At 32.9% G+C, this 17,354-nt stretch overlaps 1 protein-coding gene across 5 annotated transcripts in view; it reads right to left on the reverse strand.

The window, feature by feature from the left end:
• Nucleotides 1-3,506: 3,506 nt before the first annotated feature.
• Nucleotides 3,507-17,354, reverse strand: part of CNOT2 (CCR4-NOT transcription complex subunit 2) — a 119,032-nt gene continuing 105,184 nt past the window's right edge. For all 5 annotated transcript variants that reach the window (XM_021678659.1, XM_021678660.1, XM_021678661.1 and 2 more), the window contains 5 exons: nt 14,320-14,381; nt 14,183-14,232; nt 12,181-12,281; nt 10,219-10,363; nt 3,507-4,009 (listed from right to left, as the gene is read on the reverse strand). In XM_021678659.1, the coding sequence (XP_021534334.1) occupies nt 3,923-4,009; nt 10,219-10,363; nt 12,181-12,281; nt 14,183-14,232; nt 14,320-14,381 (445 nt within the window). In that variant the 3' untranslated portion in view covers nt 3,507-3,922. The remainder of the gene's footprint in view (nt 4,010-10,218; nt 10,364-12,180; nt 12,282-14,182; nt 14,233-14,319; nt 14,382-17,354) is intronic.

A 17,354-nucleotide genomic window follows, 5' to 3' on the forward strand; every position in this document is an offset into this window, starting at 1 on the left:
GAGTTTATTCTCTAATGCTAAAGTTTCCTACTTCCTGGTTTTTTTTTTTTTTTGTATATTTAAAATGTAATGTAAAATGGGGATACTAAAACCTACCTTATGACGCTATGCTAAAGACAGCATACAATAATGCATGTAAAACACTTAGTATATTGCTTGGCAGCTAGAAGGCATGCCACAATCCTCTTCTCCTTCTGCCTTCCCCAATCACAGCAGCTCTTAAAATACAGCAACTTCCCACCTTGTTCTGAGCACTATACTTTCAATATAGCTGAAAATCACATCAGTGTTTTTGGCAACAGTTACAATTTACATTGATCTACATATGAACCACTCTCTTAAGACATGTTACATTCCACCATCCTTTATTCTTTTAGCAACCAAAGTGGGAAAGTAATTATCTTGACTCAGTGTATCCTATTTGAGGCAACTCAACACACAAAATTGGGTTAGATTTAGATCCCGATTTTGATGTGCACTGTTTATTTGCTTCATCTCCTAGATCTGTCATGTATTTATGATATGATCTAATTCACTGGCAATGCTACTGGCAAGGAAAGAGCTTTCTGACATGCTGTTAGGACCTAGCTTTTAAAAAGGCACGGAGATAAGTCTGGCTTATGATCCACAGACTGTCTTAATGGAACCAATTAGTAGGTATTCCTAGGTGGTTTTTTTTTTTAACTACACAAACTATGGGTAAGAGAACATTAAAGATGGACATCCCATTATTTAATGCACGTGCACATCTAGGTTTTTAGTAACTTTCTGCAAAATTGATGCTAGTAAGCAAATCTAAGTTAAATAAATGTGCCCTTCCTTGCAGGGATGCTCAGATGCCCCATATTTTAAAAGCACTGGGTGTAACAGAATGGAAGATCTGTTTTTGAATGAAGGATTCAGAGGAAGAATCAACTAGAAAGGGTAGAATGGGAAAAATCTGAAAGTTTCAAAAGTTAATTGAAAATGCTTTAAAAAAGAATTTTGAAAATGAAATTACAGCAAAAAATTGTAAATTATTTCAAAGCCCAATGCTTTAATTTGTACATTTTATTTTCAAATTGAAATATCAATTTATACCATTCAATCAACATGTATTTATCAAGCACCTACGGTGTACCAAGTTCAGTGGCAAAAGGGAAAAGACCAGTTAAGTGGTTGGCTTTATATTATACTGTAAGAATTCAAATAAACTTTTCAGTTCTTAAAAATTTTTTATATCTAAGGAAAACTTTGTGCAGTGAAAAAAAATCCCTGAAAATGGAGTTTTATAAATTATAGTATCACCACAAGAAGCATAGAATATATATTTGAAACTAAAAAGGTGAAAGGACTTTCTTTTGCAACTAAATAGCTTTTTACCCCTAGAGCCAATTATAGTATAATCACAAAGTTATTTAACAATGTACACATCTATGTCACTAGTTATATAGGGAAAATTTAACAGAATTAAACCTAAGAAAGAAAACGTGAAATATTAGTTCAGGTCAACTTCTGTACATCTATAACCACAAGTTATAAAACCAAAGAATATAACAGTGTGTTATATTAAAGAGTTTAATATAGTACTTTAAAGATTTCAAATAGACTTTTTAAACTTGGATCTGAAGTCAAGAGCATGGTAATTTCGGATAACAAGTTATAAAAAATTGGTTTACATGCAAGAGTTTTCTCATTTTGATGATTCAGGGTAAAAAGAACTTAGAAACTGGAAAAGTGTGCACTTAAAATTTTCTAAATGGCTATTAAAACAAACAAGAGTCAAGACAACAAACCACTTGATGTGAGCTATCTTGCTTTTCTGAGTCATTCACAAAAGTACCAATCATGATCATGGTGACACTTTATACTGTTAACGTTTGTACTCATAAAAATAAAGATCGCCTTCCCTTTTCTTTCTTTTTAACTGTTTCTCATGGTTATGTAGGAAAAGTTATGCTTTACAAAGTCAATTATTGTGAAAAAATGTAATGCTTTTTTTTTTTTTAAAGAAATCTAGGATTTGATTCTGGTTTATGTCAAATATGTGAGAAGGTTTTGTGCACAACAGTTAAAACTACAGTTATATAAGTGCCATCTTTCCTGCAGAGGAGATGCTTTGGTTTAAATCTGAAAGGTTAAAAAATCCTGATATTTTTATGTCAGTTTCTCCATATCTCAAAATACATAGAAAAAGGTAAATCTTAAGTCATTTCATATTCCTGATACACAAACACAGCAATGTCGTAAATGTTTCATTTTTAAACATGATTTGGTAAATGTCAACAAACTTTCACTCTTCATAGAAAAATAGGTTAAAAATGAAAATTTAGAAAATCGAAACTCACTGCCTTTTTTACTCTCTATCTCTAGTGTTTGTAGCTTGAGTCTTCAACATTTTTAAATACAGTATTTGTGCCTTTAGATGGAAAAGAATCCATCAACTTGTAAATGTGAAATATCCAGGCCAGCAAACTGAAGGTAAAGTCTACCTCACCCCTGCTTTTGGCTTACCTTAATTTGCGTATTACTTCTTAAAGATAAATCTCAAAGGTCTATCAAGAAATGTCTCATGAATTTCTCACAAAAGTATCTTGATTGGGTCCCATGAGTGTTCAGGAAGTTTTATTTCTAATGCAGCCATAATTACTTTAAAAAATAGTTTCTGTTTTGACTTGGTTAATAACTAAAAATGCATCTGCATTTTTAACCTACAAGTAAAATGGTGTATGGTTCCATCAAATTACTTGTCAAAAGCTGAAAAAAAAGACTACATTTTAAATTGATTAGTCACACCATTTGTAAACCTTGAGGGTTTCAGGGGGTCTACTTTTCATGTTGAAGAAATAATTTCACAATTTCAAATCAAAGTCAACACTGCAGTGAGGAGAGCTTTTCTACTTTATTACAAAGAGAAGAAGCCTTTATGTGGTCAGAAAATACAAGATTGATCTTTTTTTCTCTTCCTATGAAACGCTGCTGTTCAAACAGCCAGAGTGAATTGTCTCAGTTCACTTCTTTAAGTCCCATCACATTCACTTGGGTATGGATGTCCTTGGCTGCTGAAAATCTGGCCCTTTAGTGCACAGGGCGACAAAGTCCCCTGACCAGCAGTTCCAGAATGTCCCATTTTCATATATTGCATCCATGCACACCTCCTAAAAATGAGGTACAGCAGGGCAAACATTTTCCAAAATAGATGTCATATATATAATATATACACATTCGTACATACATACCTTTATTCATGTGATGTCCAAAAATTTAAAAAAAATGTACACATTTATTACAAAATCGTAACAAAGACTGGACAGTGTTTTGCTCATTCTGGAAAGATGAAGCTCAGTAATAACACAACCCTGGAAACCATCCAGAGATTGTGGCAATATCTTTCTTCTAAACAGTCAGATATTCTTGCATTAAGCTTGGCGAAACTGCCTTTCAAAAACAGAAGGGGAAGTAAAATGAAGGAAGCAGACCTTGCTCATCTTTCCAAATGAAATACGAGAAGGATCTTCACATAAAAATGCACAAACATTTGTTATTTTATTACCAATAGTGCTACAATGAACAATGCAAATTTTGTGGTCTAATTCTGTTGAGTCTTTTGTGGGTTTTCTTTTTTACATTTTAGAAACTAAATGGTAAACTTCTGTCAGTGTACTTGCTTGTCTTTACAGACTCAAGTCTGTCTGCTGGCAAAAAAAGAAAATAAATGAAAAAAAATACAGACCCTGCTCGAACTAGAGAAAAACAAATTACAAATTTAGTTGTTGGGCAGCACATAATTAGTAAGGCAGGACCTCAAATGGTGACCCTTTGCATAAGCCAATTGCCAGATCCTCAAGGAATTAAAACCAGGGTGCCTGAGCCACATCAGTTCTGCAGTTATGTTGAGTATTGTGCTGAGACAGCCATACCCCAAGAAAAGGGAAGTCTTTTTTTAGAAGGCTTGCTGAGCAGGGTTGTAGTTGAAGGTGGATGGCAGGTGAGGCCGTTCTTCTAATTTGTCATATTCCAGATGAAATTCCTATAAAACCAAATTTAAGAATTTAGATGATTTCCTCTCCCTCTGATCTCAGATTTTTGTCAAAATATATTTTACTAGGTGAACAAAATACCTACATGTATGAGAATGAACACAGACACAGATGTACCAACTCTTTTTTTCCCTCTAAAATACAACTTGAAGAAAAGTAATGTGCTGCAATTTCTGATAAGTGCAAAAATACAGACTTTGTGTAAAAGTCAGAGACTACTCATGAACATCTATTTTATAACACTGAAACTGCATTTTTTTTGCTCAAAAGTAGAAGTTTGAGCAGCTATTACTATATCGTCAATAAAAAGCACTGAAAATTGCAGGATATCTAAAATAAAGCCAACCTTCAATGACGTAAAAAAATTTACTTTTTCCTCAAAAAAAATAATTTCCCAATTTGTAACTATTACACCTACTTTTTTTTTTTAAAGCAAACACATCAAATTATTCTAACCTTACAACTCACACATCTCCCGACTTCCCACTTCAAACCCAAATACTGAAAAGATGTAAATGCCACTCAAAACTAGATAGTGGTTTTGCTGTTAAGCACATCTGAACGCAAACTATTTAGCTCATTTTAATTAAACTTTCAAAATACATTAACTTCATGAGAGTTTTAAAATTTGAGAATGGTGAAGTGAATTTCTTCATGACACTTCCTAAGATCAAGAGAGATGCAGAAGATAATTTTGTATATTAAAAAAACAAAAAACATAACTTTGCAAATCCAAACAGCAAGAGGTTCTAAAATTACTAATTCTACAATTTGAATTCAATAGCACAAACTAAATCAATTCCATTTAAAACATTATGAACCTTAATTTATACTATGTATTAAAGAAAGCCAACAAGTAATTATTAGCACTATGGGTTAACATACCTTACCATACCTATCTTGTTTCAAATTGATTCTAAAAATAGATATTCCCATTATTAAATTAAAATGAAAACCTAGGTCATAATGATTCAATTTTGAGATATAAAACCAAGTATTTAAAATGTAAGGATATTACATTAACTGAAAATCTAGTCTGTGCCAAAACTAGAGATACAGCTAATTTTAATCTTTCTGATTATATCTTTCTGTATATATCATTATCTTCATCTTGCACCTGAAGAAATGACGTTTACAAGTAACCTGCCCAAATCATACCTTAAGCGGCAGATCTAGGATTAGGATTCAGACCTATGTAGCACCAAAGCCCATGACCTTCTAGTGTTAACACGTTATTTTTAATAGTTTTAGTGCAAGATCCAAATAAATTTACTTCATTACACCCCTGACGCAGAAATGTTGAAAAAATTCAGTTCAGTGACAAATGTGTTCTTAAAGAAGAGACACTGTAATGACTTTAATTTAAAAAGGTTCACTTTATAGGACAGAGTAACTAAGGCACGTAGGTCATTTGCTTTTCATTAAAACTAGGAAACTCCAGAATCACCATCGTCCCCCTTATGCACTGTGTAGGCACCGCTCTCTCTCTTCCTACCCCTAAATTTTAAAAGCAATTTATTGCCTGGCTTAAGAAGCTTATCAAAATGAGTGAAGAAAATATCTTATTATATCACTCTTTAGAAATTAAAATTGGCGGGGCGCCTGGGTGGCTCAGTTGGTTAAGCGACTGCCTTCGGCTCAGGTCATGATCCTGGAGTCCCGGGATCGAGTCCTGCATCGGGCTCCCTGCTCAGCAGGGAGTCTGCTTCTCCCTCTGACCCTCCCCCCTCTCATGTGCTCTCTCTCTCCTCTCATCTTCTCTCTCAAATAAATAAAATCTTTAAAAAAAAAAAAAGAAATTAAAATTGGCAATTTAGTTCCAAAGTATGTGTAGTTGCAGGGTAAAAAGTCTATTTGTAACTAACAAATCACAGGCCCCACTAAGTTACATAAATTAAATTTTGTTCAGTTATCCTGTCCTTGTCATTGTACATTGGTGAACTACACAGTATTATTAGAATTTAAACTGGAGTAACTTCATCAGTGCACATATTTTCCCCCTACATATTAAAAGAAAAAGATCAGTTTAAACCTAGGGAGCATAATAAATATTTTAATGTAATTTAAAAACTCATATATCAGAGATTCAGAAATTAAAGTCAAATTTTATCTTCCTTTTTCTTACATCATTGTTTTGGTCTTCTATGTATTTTTATTCTTCTTAAAATATGTAAATCTTACAATATATTCTGGTATCTCTTTGTTCCCTTTGTTGGTAACATCTCTTTTACACATTTGTTGTATGTACACACACGTCACACATGCACACCTCTTTATAACCGGTAGGGACAAAAACAGTAGGTCTGTTTTGTAAACCACTACATACTGCCTAGAATATAGTGCCATGCCCCTAGCAGGTATGTAATTAATGGCTGATGAATTAATAAACACAAGTTTTTTTCATTTGTTTTAGGAACAAAACATTACAGTTTTATGATTTAAAAGGCTATAAAATGTTTTAGATACTTTTTAAAAACAACTGTTATTTTTCTATTAATCAAATTAGGCAACATATTCTCAAGAGGTCACTGTAAGCAGAACTGAAATACATGTACTGGATTCAGATAATCAAATGAAATTATTACAAAAGCATTAATGTAATCACTGATCGAATTACACAGAGAAACATACACTGCAGGAATATTTTCTCAAATTCTCAAAAATGTCAGCTTTCTCTTACCTAAGATAAATCCTCCAATTTTAGGAAGTTGCCAACTATCTTCAATATACTTATTAGAAATAATTTTTTTACTACTTTGAAGAAAAGTACATATTACTGATTAAAATATAAAGATATACTAATACTAATGTGTACCAGTGAAATTAATGAAAAAAAATCACATTTATATCAGGCTATGATATTATAAAAAATTCTAAGCATTAGAAATACTATTCAGTGTTGGATCCACAAGGTGAAGTCAGGCTGAAAGAATTCTTCAATTTTTAAGTCTTTAGTTTGAGAAAGCTATTGATCATACAGCAGCCTACATCACCTGAAAATTCTGTTGATGAAATTATTAAAAAAATTCTACTCATTAAGAATATATATAATCTGAATGACCACTATTTTTAAATTAGTGAGATACTGAGTAATTCTAGCTAAATTACAAAAGATAGACCACATAGCCTGCTGACAAGTCAAGATTATTTAAAAGGGGAGAATAAACACAGTGTCAAAATTTTTATGTATACATTATTAACATACAAAAAATACTTTATTTAATGGGCTGGATCTTAGAAATCAGAGTTACGGAATTTTCACGGGTAAAAAATACTTCCGATTTAAATCATCGAATTTCTTATTAACAATTCTTCAAATCTCTGAAAATATTAAGTAATCTGCAAAACAGAAAGAAAGAACCTCATACAAGACATTGTGAGATGGAGACCTGACGACAGCCTAGATCAGGTCAATACTTTTCAAAGACAACATGACAACATCAAGCTATTACTTATAATACTAATTCAGACTGTAGGCTTCTTACAATGAGCTGAAGTTATTTAATAATGCATGTTCTTTACCTGTGAGTAGTAAACCACATCCACTTTACAGGTGGGGACTTTGAGGTTTACTTGGGACATGGCATTTTAAGGGCTTTTCTGTAGTCTGATAAACTGTTAATACATTATAAATGGAACTAAATGTCTTAATTCCTAAACAATTTGAGAAAACACTGAAAACATCTTTCAAACAAACAAAAAACCAGGAGCCATTGTGAAAAGTTTATTCTGTGAATACAACTTAAGTTTTAAAGTTCATGAATCTGTATTTTAATATAACAGGAGTAAGCTATGTATAATACTTAATAGAAACAAATAATTCTGCTTGCTTTCATCATTGTGAAAATAATTTTGATGAAAAGTGTCAGTGCCAGTGGCCAGCAATTACCTCAAAAGAGATTTCTTAAACAGTTTAATGATATATCTCAAATTTTATTTTCCAACTTCAGAGCTAAAAATTGTAAAGGTAAAGATGAAGACAAAGCTCAACTGTACAGGAGATCAGATAAAGTTGGGGAAAATTATATATGCACACTACATATTTACACACACACACACACACACACTCTTTAAAATGACATGTATCTGACTGGGGAATTGATTTTTATAGGAAAGTAAAAGGGCTTATTAATGTTTAAGTTGCTTCTGAATATTTTGTGGAGAGAAAGTAGTAGGGGAAACCTTTTTCACATAAGAAAATCTGTCCTATATATTGAACTAAAACTTAACTAAAATGATACATCAATCTACTACAAACATCCATCCTTTTTGCATATAGAAGTTTGGAATAACTTACAATGATATTGAGCAAAAAGCTTCAAATTGAATGGAGAAAACTTCAGTTATTACTAACAGACTCTTTTCCCCCTCCAAAGACACATTCTTCTCTCCTGTACAATCAACTGACTGAGAAGTTCTCAAAGTATGGCTCCAGACAAAGATCAGCAAAATGATTGGCATCACTTAGGAAATTGTTAGAAATGCAAATCCTCAGGCCCCATCCATAGACATTTTAAATCAGAAACAATGGAGGTATGGCTCAGCAACTTGTGTTTTTAATAAGTCTGCCAGGTAATTCTGATGCAAGCTCAAGTTTGAAAACCACTGACCTGACCTAACAACAGTTACTATTTTTCCATCTTTGAAGAAGAGTAATAAGCTGTAAGAACACAGATGATAAAAACAGCAACAAACTACAACTACTCCCATGTATCAAATACCCAATATATACGAAGCACTGTACTCAGCGTGTGTGTGTGTGTGTAAAATCTCATTTAATCCTCATGACAATCTAGAAGCAAATATGGTTTCGATTTAAAAGATAAGGAAGCATGCATGGAAAAGAAACTTGCAAATGGTCAAAGCATAAACAGCTGAAACAGGAGTTAAATTCAAAGCTACAATACAAAGGCTTTCTACCACACTATACTTCTTAACAGGTAACATACATAATGTCTCCTGTACTATTTGTAATGAATGTAATTATTTCTACTTAAAAGGTCAGATCATGGATCTACCTTTTAAAATCAAGATATGCATATTAATTATAATTGTTAAAATAACTCAAATACAATATGGTGGTCTATGGACTCGGTCTGAGAAGTAATGACATTTACCACTGACAAACACCCAAAAGTAATAATAAAAAAAGATTTAACCTCTTGTATGTGTCTTGTCTGGTGTTTTTATTTGGGCACATCTTTTCCTATTTCTTTTTTTCAAGTTTTATATGAAATCTTGTGATGTAAAACATTTTTGTGATAAAGATCTGGTAAGCATTTTACATTGTCATGTTAAAATGTTTTACCTTATTAATTTAGTAAAGTTGACTCAAAAGACAAAAAAGCCCAAACCAACAACTAAAGAATCATCCAATGGACTAGTTGTCAAGAAATATTTTTCTTCTGTTTAAATTTATTGAGAATAAACAAAACTAACTCTTTAGTTTTTAATCCTAAGAATCTTCAATGGAAAAGGCATTCAGAGCAATCTTGGAGTTATGAAATAGATGCTGGTTATACTCTCTACTAGGGAGACTAAATGCATACATTCAAGATACTACATAAAACGTGAAATATGCTATGAGACTAATGAAAATTTTGCACATAGGACAGTTAAATAAGTGTTTTTGTGAGGAGAAGTTGCAAAACAAAATATAACAACCAACTTTTTCCACAGTCTTCTTCCCTCCAATATTCAGCATACTAGTCATAGGAACAATCAAGGTTAATGCTTACAATTTTCTTTCTTTGTATCACTTGCAAATAAAAATCAAGTATCTTTCCTGCAATGAGTGCAAGTGTTTTAAAAAGCCTATTATCTGTTTATATAACAGTTTTAGGAAAATCTCCTACTTGCTTAAAGTAATAAGAATACATGACTGGGATTGCAAGAAGGTGATCTTTATTTTACAACTGAGTAGACACAAAAATGTTTCAAATGTTACCAAGGCTTGTGAAAAATTACAAAATTTCTTACCAACTTCATTTTCCTAACTATGGGTGAAATGAGTTGTTTCCAGATACTCTCCTAAAGTTTAAATCAAGCCAAGGAGGTGAGGACAAAAAAACTTATTTAGCAAGTATCTGGCACATTATTGGAATGGATGTATTGGTACATATAAACAGATAAAAGAGGATACTTCTTTTTAAAATCTAGATTTATACATTTACACATTTGCACATGGAAAAAAATATACCTTAGCTACTTTCCTCCAGTTAAGACAGTCAAAGAAGTAATATGTTCCCCTCTCATATGTATTGGTTTTCATTGTTGGCTCCATGCCTGGTGCCCTGGTAATCCATACTCGTTCTTCTTTGTGGTATCTCCAATCACGGTTAAAACTTCAATTTTTAAGAGAAAAAGACAATTAATTTTTCCTGTGGCTCACACATCAAACATTTTCTACATTTTGTAAAATTTTTCTCAGAAAATAATTACACAGAAAATACATAAATATGGATGCTTTTTTACCCTGACTTTGTGATTAAACACAACCTGAGTGAAATAAATATAGGAAAAGAATCCCTTAATTTGTCCAGAAACCACACTCGTTAATTAATATACACATCTTTATTTAACTGAAGAGGCTTTTTATGCAAACATAGTAAGATCTTAAAAGCTCTATGAGCAATGTGATAAAAACTTAGGCAGACCAAAAGATACATTGTGTTCCAGAAACTTCACTCCTTTTTCGTTCTTCTTAACATTCAATAGAAATTGAGACACCTATTAAAACGAACAAAACCCCCAACTATTTGTATTATTTTATAAGGAACAAAATACAGTCTTTTTATCTATTTAAATTCACATAATTTTATAACTTGAAAATAGAATATCCATATTAAAAATTCTTAATGAACGTATTACTTTTTTTAATTCAAATCTCATTGATCCTAAATTTTCAAAAGCCAAAAGGATATCCATTAGAATTCATGCAAGAATCAATGAGGATTTACTATCACTTGTAAACTGGGGAAGTAACATCCAAAGGAGGTAAAAGTACCAGAAAAAACATCTCTGGTAGAACAAACCTCCATGTAAACAAATACCTTCCTACTAATACAGTGAGATAATTTTTAGACATAAATAAGATGTGAGACAGAACTGCCAATAATGGATAGATGAATAACTAAATGAATTTATTTACTTATGAATAAATTAAAAGGAACAGGTAACAATTGCTATGTTACAAAGAATGAGGGGACATGGGAGAAAACAAATTCTCAATAGAGAAATAAAAAAACAATTTATTATCAACACAGTGAATTTTACATTTTTATATATGTGATCCAAGGCCATTTATAGAAATGTTATAAAGAATATTATAAAATACTTAAATCTATAAAAACTAGGTCTCTCAATCATAATATCCTAATTTTCTTTTTGTAAGCTCTACACCCAACGTGGAGCTTGAACTCACGACCCCAAGATCAAGAGTCAAATGCTCTACCAACTGAGCCAGGCAGGCGCCCCATAACATCATAAATTTTTAATAACAATTTACTCTAGTAAACATGATTACTAGAATAGTCTATTGGTAACAAAATATATTACCAATTGGATATATGAGAAATGACACAATATTTTTATTCTTAGAGCATCAGGTAAAAACAGAAATGCTCAGGAAAAAACATCCAATGGACCAACTTCTTAACACTAATTTATTTAAGTTGGCCAACAGACTTCTGATAACGAATGTGGACTTCATCAACACTTCAAAACACACAAGATGTATGCAGTGCCTTGCCCATATAATACTCAATAGATGTGCATTAATGATGAAATTCACTATCATTAACATACGTGGTTCCACAAGAAGATGAGCCACAGTTATGAACCATATCTTATACTTCACATATTTATAAAAATTAGATTCACCAAATTCATGAGTCAATTCTGTCTTCTTACAAATTTAGGATTATTTAAATCTGAAATAATTCTTTTTATGTATACAGTGACCACTAACCATGGTAACATAAACTTTCAAACTAAATTAACTTTATTTTACTAAATGTAAAAACAAACAACTTATTTCTTGATGGAAATATTTCCACTTTAAGAACAAAAGAGAAACCATAGCTATCATGTAAAAGAAAACCTTTCAGAATAAACAAGATCCACTATAATACAAAAGTGTTTAAAAATACTTTGAACATACAGCTCTACTGCAGCTAAAAGTTGTAATACGTCTCCTCCATTCATGTAATAGAGATAGAAGAGCAGGTCTTCTCCATATCGGCCAAGTTTTATTGCAGCCAGCTGGAAAAGAGAAATCAATGATTCTGAAGTGTAAAATAAGTTTGAAAACCCTAACATAATGCTACCACTGAAGTAAAAATAAAAAGATAAACAGAAACTCTTTTCTTTGTAGCAGATAACCGTTATTACATGATTTCGCAGGTAGTTATGATTTTAAGGGAGAGTTTTACCATTTAAATAACTGAAGTCACTTAATAATTATTTCTGGTACATCTATTTTATGTACTAATAGGATAAAAAGCTATATAAAAAACTTCTAACCAAAACCAAATGCTGTTTTACTTGAGGGCTTATTAATACCCAACATGGTAATAATAGTTGAACCAGTGTTCAGAGATGCAGGACTTATATTCAAGAACCGGTTCCATTATTTACAAATATGACCATGTCGAAATTATTTAATGCCTATGAACTTCCATATAAGATGCAGAAATGAGACCTACAAGGTTACTAAGAACGTAAATGAAATTGATAAAGTATCTGTATATGAATGTACCTTAAAGAATGCCTGATACACAGAAAACTGTAAGAAATGTTAGCTGAATCCACATCGAACAGTGATTCACAAATCAGTTGGTTATATATTTTTAGCAAATCACACACAGTAAATACAAAAATCATAAAAGGATAGCTCTTTATTTTGTTTAAACGGACGACTAAAAGATGACTGCCTTACGTGCTTCCATAAAGCAGAAACATTAACTACCAAGCAAACTATAAAACATTGAGTTTAATAGTCTTGAAATCTTGTATTAGGATAAACCTTTATTTAAAAGCTCATCAAAATGAAAACACTTTTATCTCTTCACCCAATTCTGTACTGAAATGTCTATTTAACTGTTACACAATCTCGGAATATAATTTTTCTCTCCATTCATATTATCTCCATTCAAGCAGCAGTTTTGAAGGTGACAAATTCTCCTAAATCAGTATTTCTTAAATTGCCCTAAGAAAAGGTTCTGGAACCCTTAGGTAATTGGAGCAAAAAAGCTCTATCTACGGTGGAGGTGGCAGAAAAATCACACAGTCCACAAACAGAAAAAATTAGTTCTATCTCATACATCTTGTCTTCTATTTACTCAAGTATTAAAAGACATATTGAGACATATCTCTTTACTTGTCTGTCCACAAAATCAACATCCACTTGACCATGCAACTGCATGGTACAGACACAGAACACCATCATTTTAATATATGTTTTACATATTTATGAAATTATTTTAGATTTATATATAAGTATATAAGACATTAGATACATATGTATAACATAATTTTTAATAAATGATATCCTTCCTCAAGGCCAAAATCTAGGGACACAATTTCTAACAGAAATGAACACCTAATTAGTTCTTTCTCCTAAACAAAGTATTTACCATGTTCTTTTTGAGAGTAAAACAAAAGATTAAAACTGTAATCTGTTAGTAGTTACTTTACAACTAGAATTTTGGGTAATTTAAACATTTTAAAAAGCCAAATGTCATAGTTTTTAAATACATATTTATATATTGTTCCATTGAAAACACTATAGCATTTGTAAAAAAAAAAATATTTTATTGATAAGGGCATAAAATGAGAGTATCAGAAGGAAATTTATCATATTTTCCCAACAGTTTATTCTCATCAACCATAGTTATGCCGTTATTAATAACTCCTAGAAAAATTTTAACCAGCCCTACCATTGTTTTGTTTTTAAAACATATTCTTTAAATATAACCCAGGATCTCATCAAAACATTAAGATAAACAAAAATAGAATTGTTTTATGTAACTGATGGACACATGAAAGCATACCCCTGAAACCACTAATTATTTCAAAAAATTTTACGCCATCTGAACTGAAAAACAGTGCCTGAAAAATAGATACATTCATGCTGACTGAGGAGAATAATAAACTACACTCACCTTATCCCTAATGTGAATGTTCGTTAAGTACTCAGATGGAACATGGAAGTCTGGATAATAAAATGAAAAAAGCCTTATTAACTGATTCTCAGTTAAAAAATATTTTTAAACGATTGAACACAAATAAATTTTCCTACCTATGTCTTGAGGTCGACAGGGTGAAGATGCCCAGGGTGATGCAAATTTGGGGTAGAGATTTCTGAATATGAGGGGAAAAAAAAAAACAAACACTCTCAAGTCCGAAGTATAAAAAAAGATTTCAATTTTTATTTCAGGAAATCAGGAAAAACAATGACTTCGAAAGTAAAATGAGCATCTTTACTTCTAATTTCTTTTCATGTGCTTACTATGACTTACACAGCAGAAAAATGAAACAAGGTTAACTAGGTGTATATATATGTGTGTATATACAAAGTATATATATTAAGTTATAAATATATATTCACATATATGTAACTTCAACTCAGAATGCTTTAAATTCATTAATAGCATGCCCCCAAGTAAAATTACTTTCCCATTTATATGGCCAGAAAAAAATCAGTAATTATTAAAAGCAAAAGTTCAAATCACCAAATATTTACTGAGTGCCTATTATATGCCTGGCACTGTTCTAGGTGTTTTGGCTACATTAGCGAACAGAACAAAGGTAACAGACAACATGAAACTTCTTTTCTTCTTTTTTTTTTTTTTAAAGATTTTATTTATTTATTTGACAGAGAGAGACACAGCGGAAGAGGGAACACAAGCAGAAGGAGTGGGAGAGGGAGAAGCAGGTTTCCCGCAGAGGAGGGACCCCGATGCGGGGCTCGATCCCAGGACCCTGGGATCATGACCTGAGCCGAAGGCAGACGCTTAATGACTGAGCCACTCAGGCGCCCCTGAAACTTATTTTCTGATTGAGGATGACAGATTAGAGGGAGGCAGACAAAAATAATTTGCATAATAAATAATATTCCATGTTCATGGAGGGGTAGAGATGGGAGATTAGTTGCATTAAATAAAGTAGTCAGGTTAGGTCTCATTTAGAATTTGAACAAAGATTTGAAAAACATGAGGGAGTGAGCCATATTAACTATCTGGCAAAACACTATTCTAGTCAGAGGGAATTGCTAGAGTAACTAAGGCTGGGATATGACTGATATGTCTGAGGTACAGCAAGAAGGCCAGTGAAGCTGGAACAGAGTGAACAAAGGGAAAAGCCATGGAGGTGGGGGAACGAGAACATGCCTGTAGAGATAAAGAGGCCTATAAAGATTTTAGTTTAGTTTTTTTTTTTAAGATTTATTTATTTATTTGTCAGAGAGAGAGAGAGAGAGAGTGCGCACGAGCACGAACAGGGGGAGCAGGCTCCCCGCTGAGCAGGGAGCCTGATAAGGGACTCGATCCCAGCACCCTGGGATCACAACCTGTGCCACAGGCAGATGCTTAACTGACTGAGCCACCCAGGCATCCCAAGATTTTAGGTTTTTAATCATAATGAAACCACAAACCCTCATTGAGCACTGCGCAAAAGATTAACCTATTCAGAAAGGATGGTCCTGGCTCCTATATAAAGAAGAGACTGTGAGGGACACAGAGAGAATCAGGGACACCCGGTGATTGGCTAATGGAATAATCTAGGCAAGAGAGGATGGCGATTCAAACCAGAGTGGCAGCAGTTAAAAGCAGTAAGAAGCATGCAGCATCGAATCTACTACGTCAAACATTGCTGACAGGTCAAGGAGGATACGTTCCTACAAGCAACCACTGAATTTAGTAACATAGAGATCATTTGATGACCTCGATGAGAGTAGTTTTAGTGAAGTGGTGAGGCAAAATCCTAACTGAAATGGATTTAACGGAGAATGGGAGAAGACAAATGGGAGATGTAAAGATGGCTTTTTTGAAGAGTTTTGCTCTCCAAGAAATAAGAATAAAGAAATAAGGGCAGTTAACTCATTGAAGTTAGATAAGGAGAAGGCATTTTATTAACTTTATAAAGGAAGTAATAGAATATTTGTATGCTGATGGAAATGACCCAACAAAAGTGCAAAAATTGTTAGAGCCATGTCCTTGAGTTTTCAAGAGACATTTTAAGTAGAAAGCATGGATCAACTATAGCAACAGGGTGGAAGACAAGAATAAGATGGGTACAGATAGTACTAGATAGACAGATTTGGTGGTAGGACTATGCTGACATTCTCTTCTGATTATTTCCATCTTTCTTAGTAAACTAGAAATAAAAACGCAAGGTCTTAATTCTACACCTGAAACTAGTATTACACGGTTAACTAACTGGAATTTAAATAAAAACTTGGGGGGGGAAAAAAGCAGCAAGGTCTTCATCTGAGAGTAAGGACAAGGAAAAAGGTAATGAGGTGTTTAAAGAGACAGTGTGAAATAGTTGCATAGGAGAATAAAAGAATGAATGGACAAGGCAAGCCAGTTATGAGTGGCAGAATTAAGGGCCCACTTCTTAAGTTCCTGGCCATGAATGTGAAATGAGACCAGGCAGTGAAGCTGTGTGATTTTCTCTAGCTGGGTTCAGTAGCAGAGGTCAAGAATGGAAGTCAGAGTATAACCAGGGCTGTAGTTTCTGCCATGCAATCATGACAAAGAGCAAGACAGGGGCAAAGTAGCCAAGAGTATATATAAATAAACAATTATGAGTGACCACAGAATTTAACTGGATAAGAAGGAAGTGAGTTCTTCTCAGGGGAAGAGAAGGATGCTGAAGAACAGTGAAAAGATAGAAGAATCAATGGATTGAAGATCCCAAGGAGTCAAATGATTATAGGAGCCAGAACTAGAGGGAGAGAGATGGAAAACAGGAAGTGGTATGGGAGCAATAAAATTATAGAGAAACTGAAGTTATTGATAATGGCAAAGTCAAAAGGATGGTTAAATATGTAAGTAGCTGAGATATGGTGGAGAGTAAGATTTTTGGAGGTGAAAAACTCAACAGCCCAAGATTTCAGGAATCGGGAAGGATCATACATGTGTATTCTGAAACTGCCAAAGAGGAATGATATTGTCAAGTGACAGTGATCCAGGAGCTAACATGAGAGGATATGACCCAAAGAGTCAAGACATAACAGCAACAATGAGTGGCTGTAGGTGATACAATCTGATTACATGAAATTAAAAACTAGAAATCTGCAAGTAGGTATTATACACAAATGTGGAAAAAAAG

Source organism: Neomonachus schauinslandi, chromosome 5 (genome assembly GCF_002201575.2).
Source record: "Neomonachus schauinslandi chromosome 5, ASM220157v2, whole genome shotgun sequence".
Lineage (NCBI taxonomy): Eukaryota > Metazoa > Chordata > Mammalia > Carnivora > Phocidae > Neomonachus > Neomonachus schauinslandi.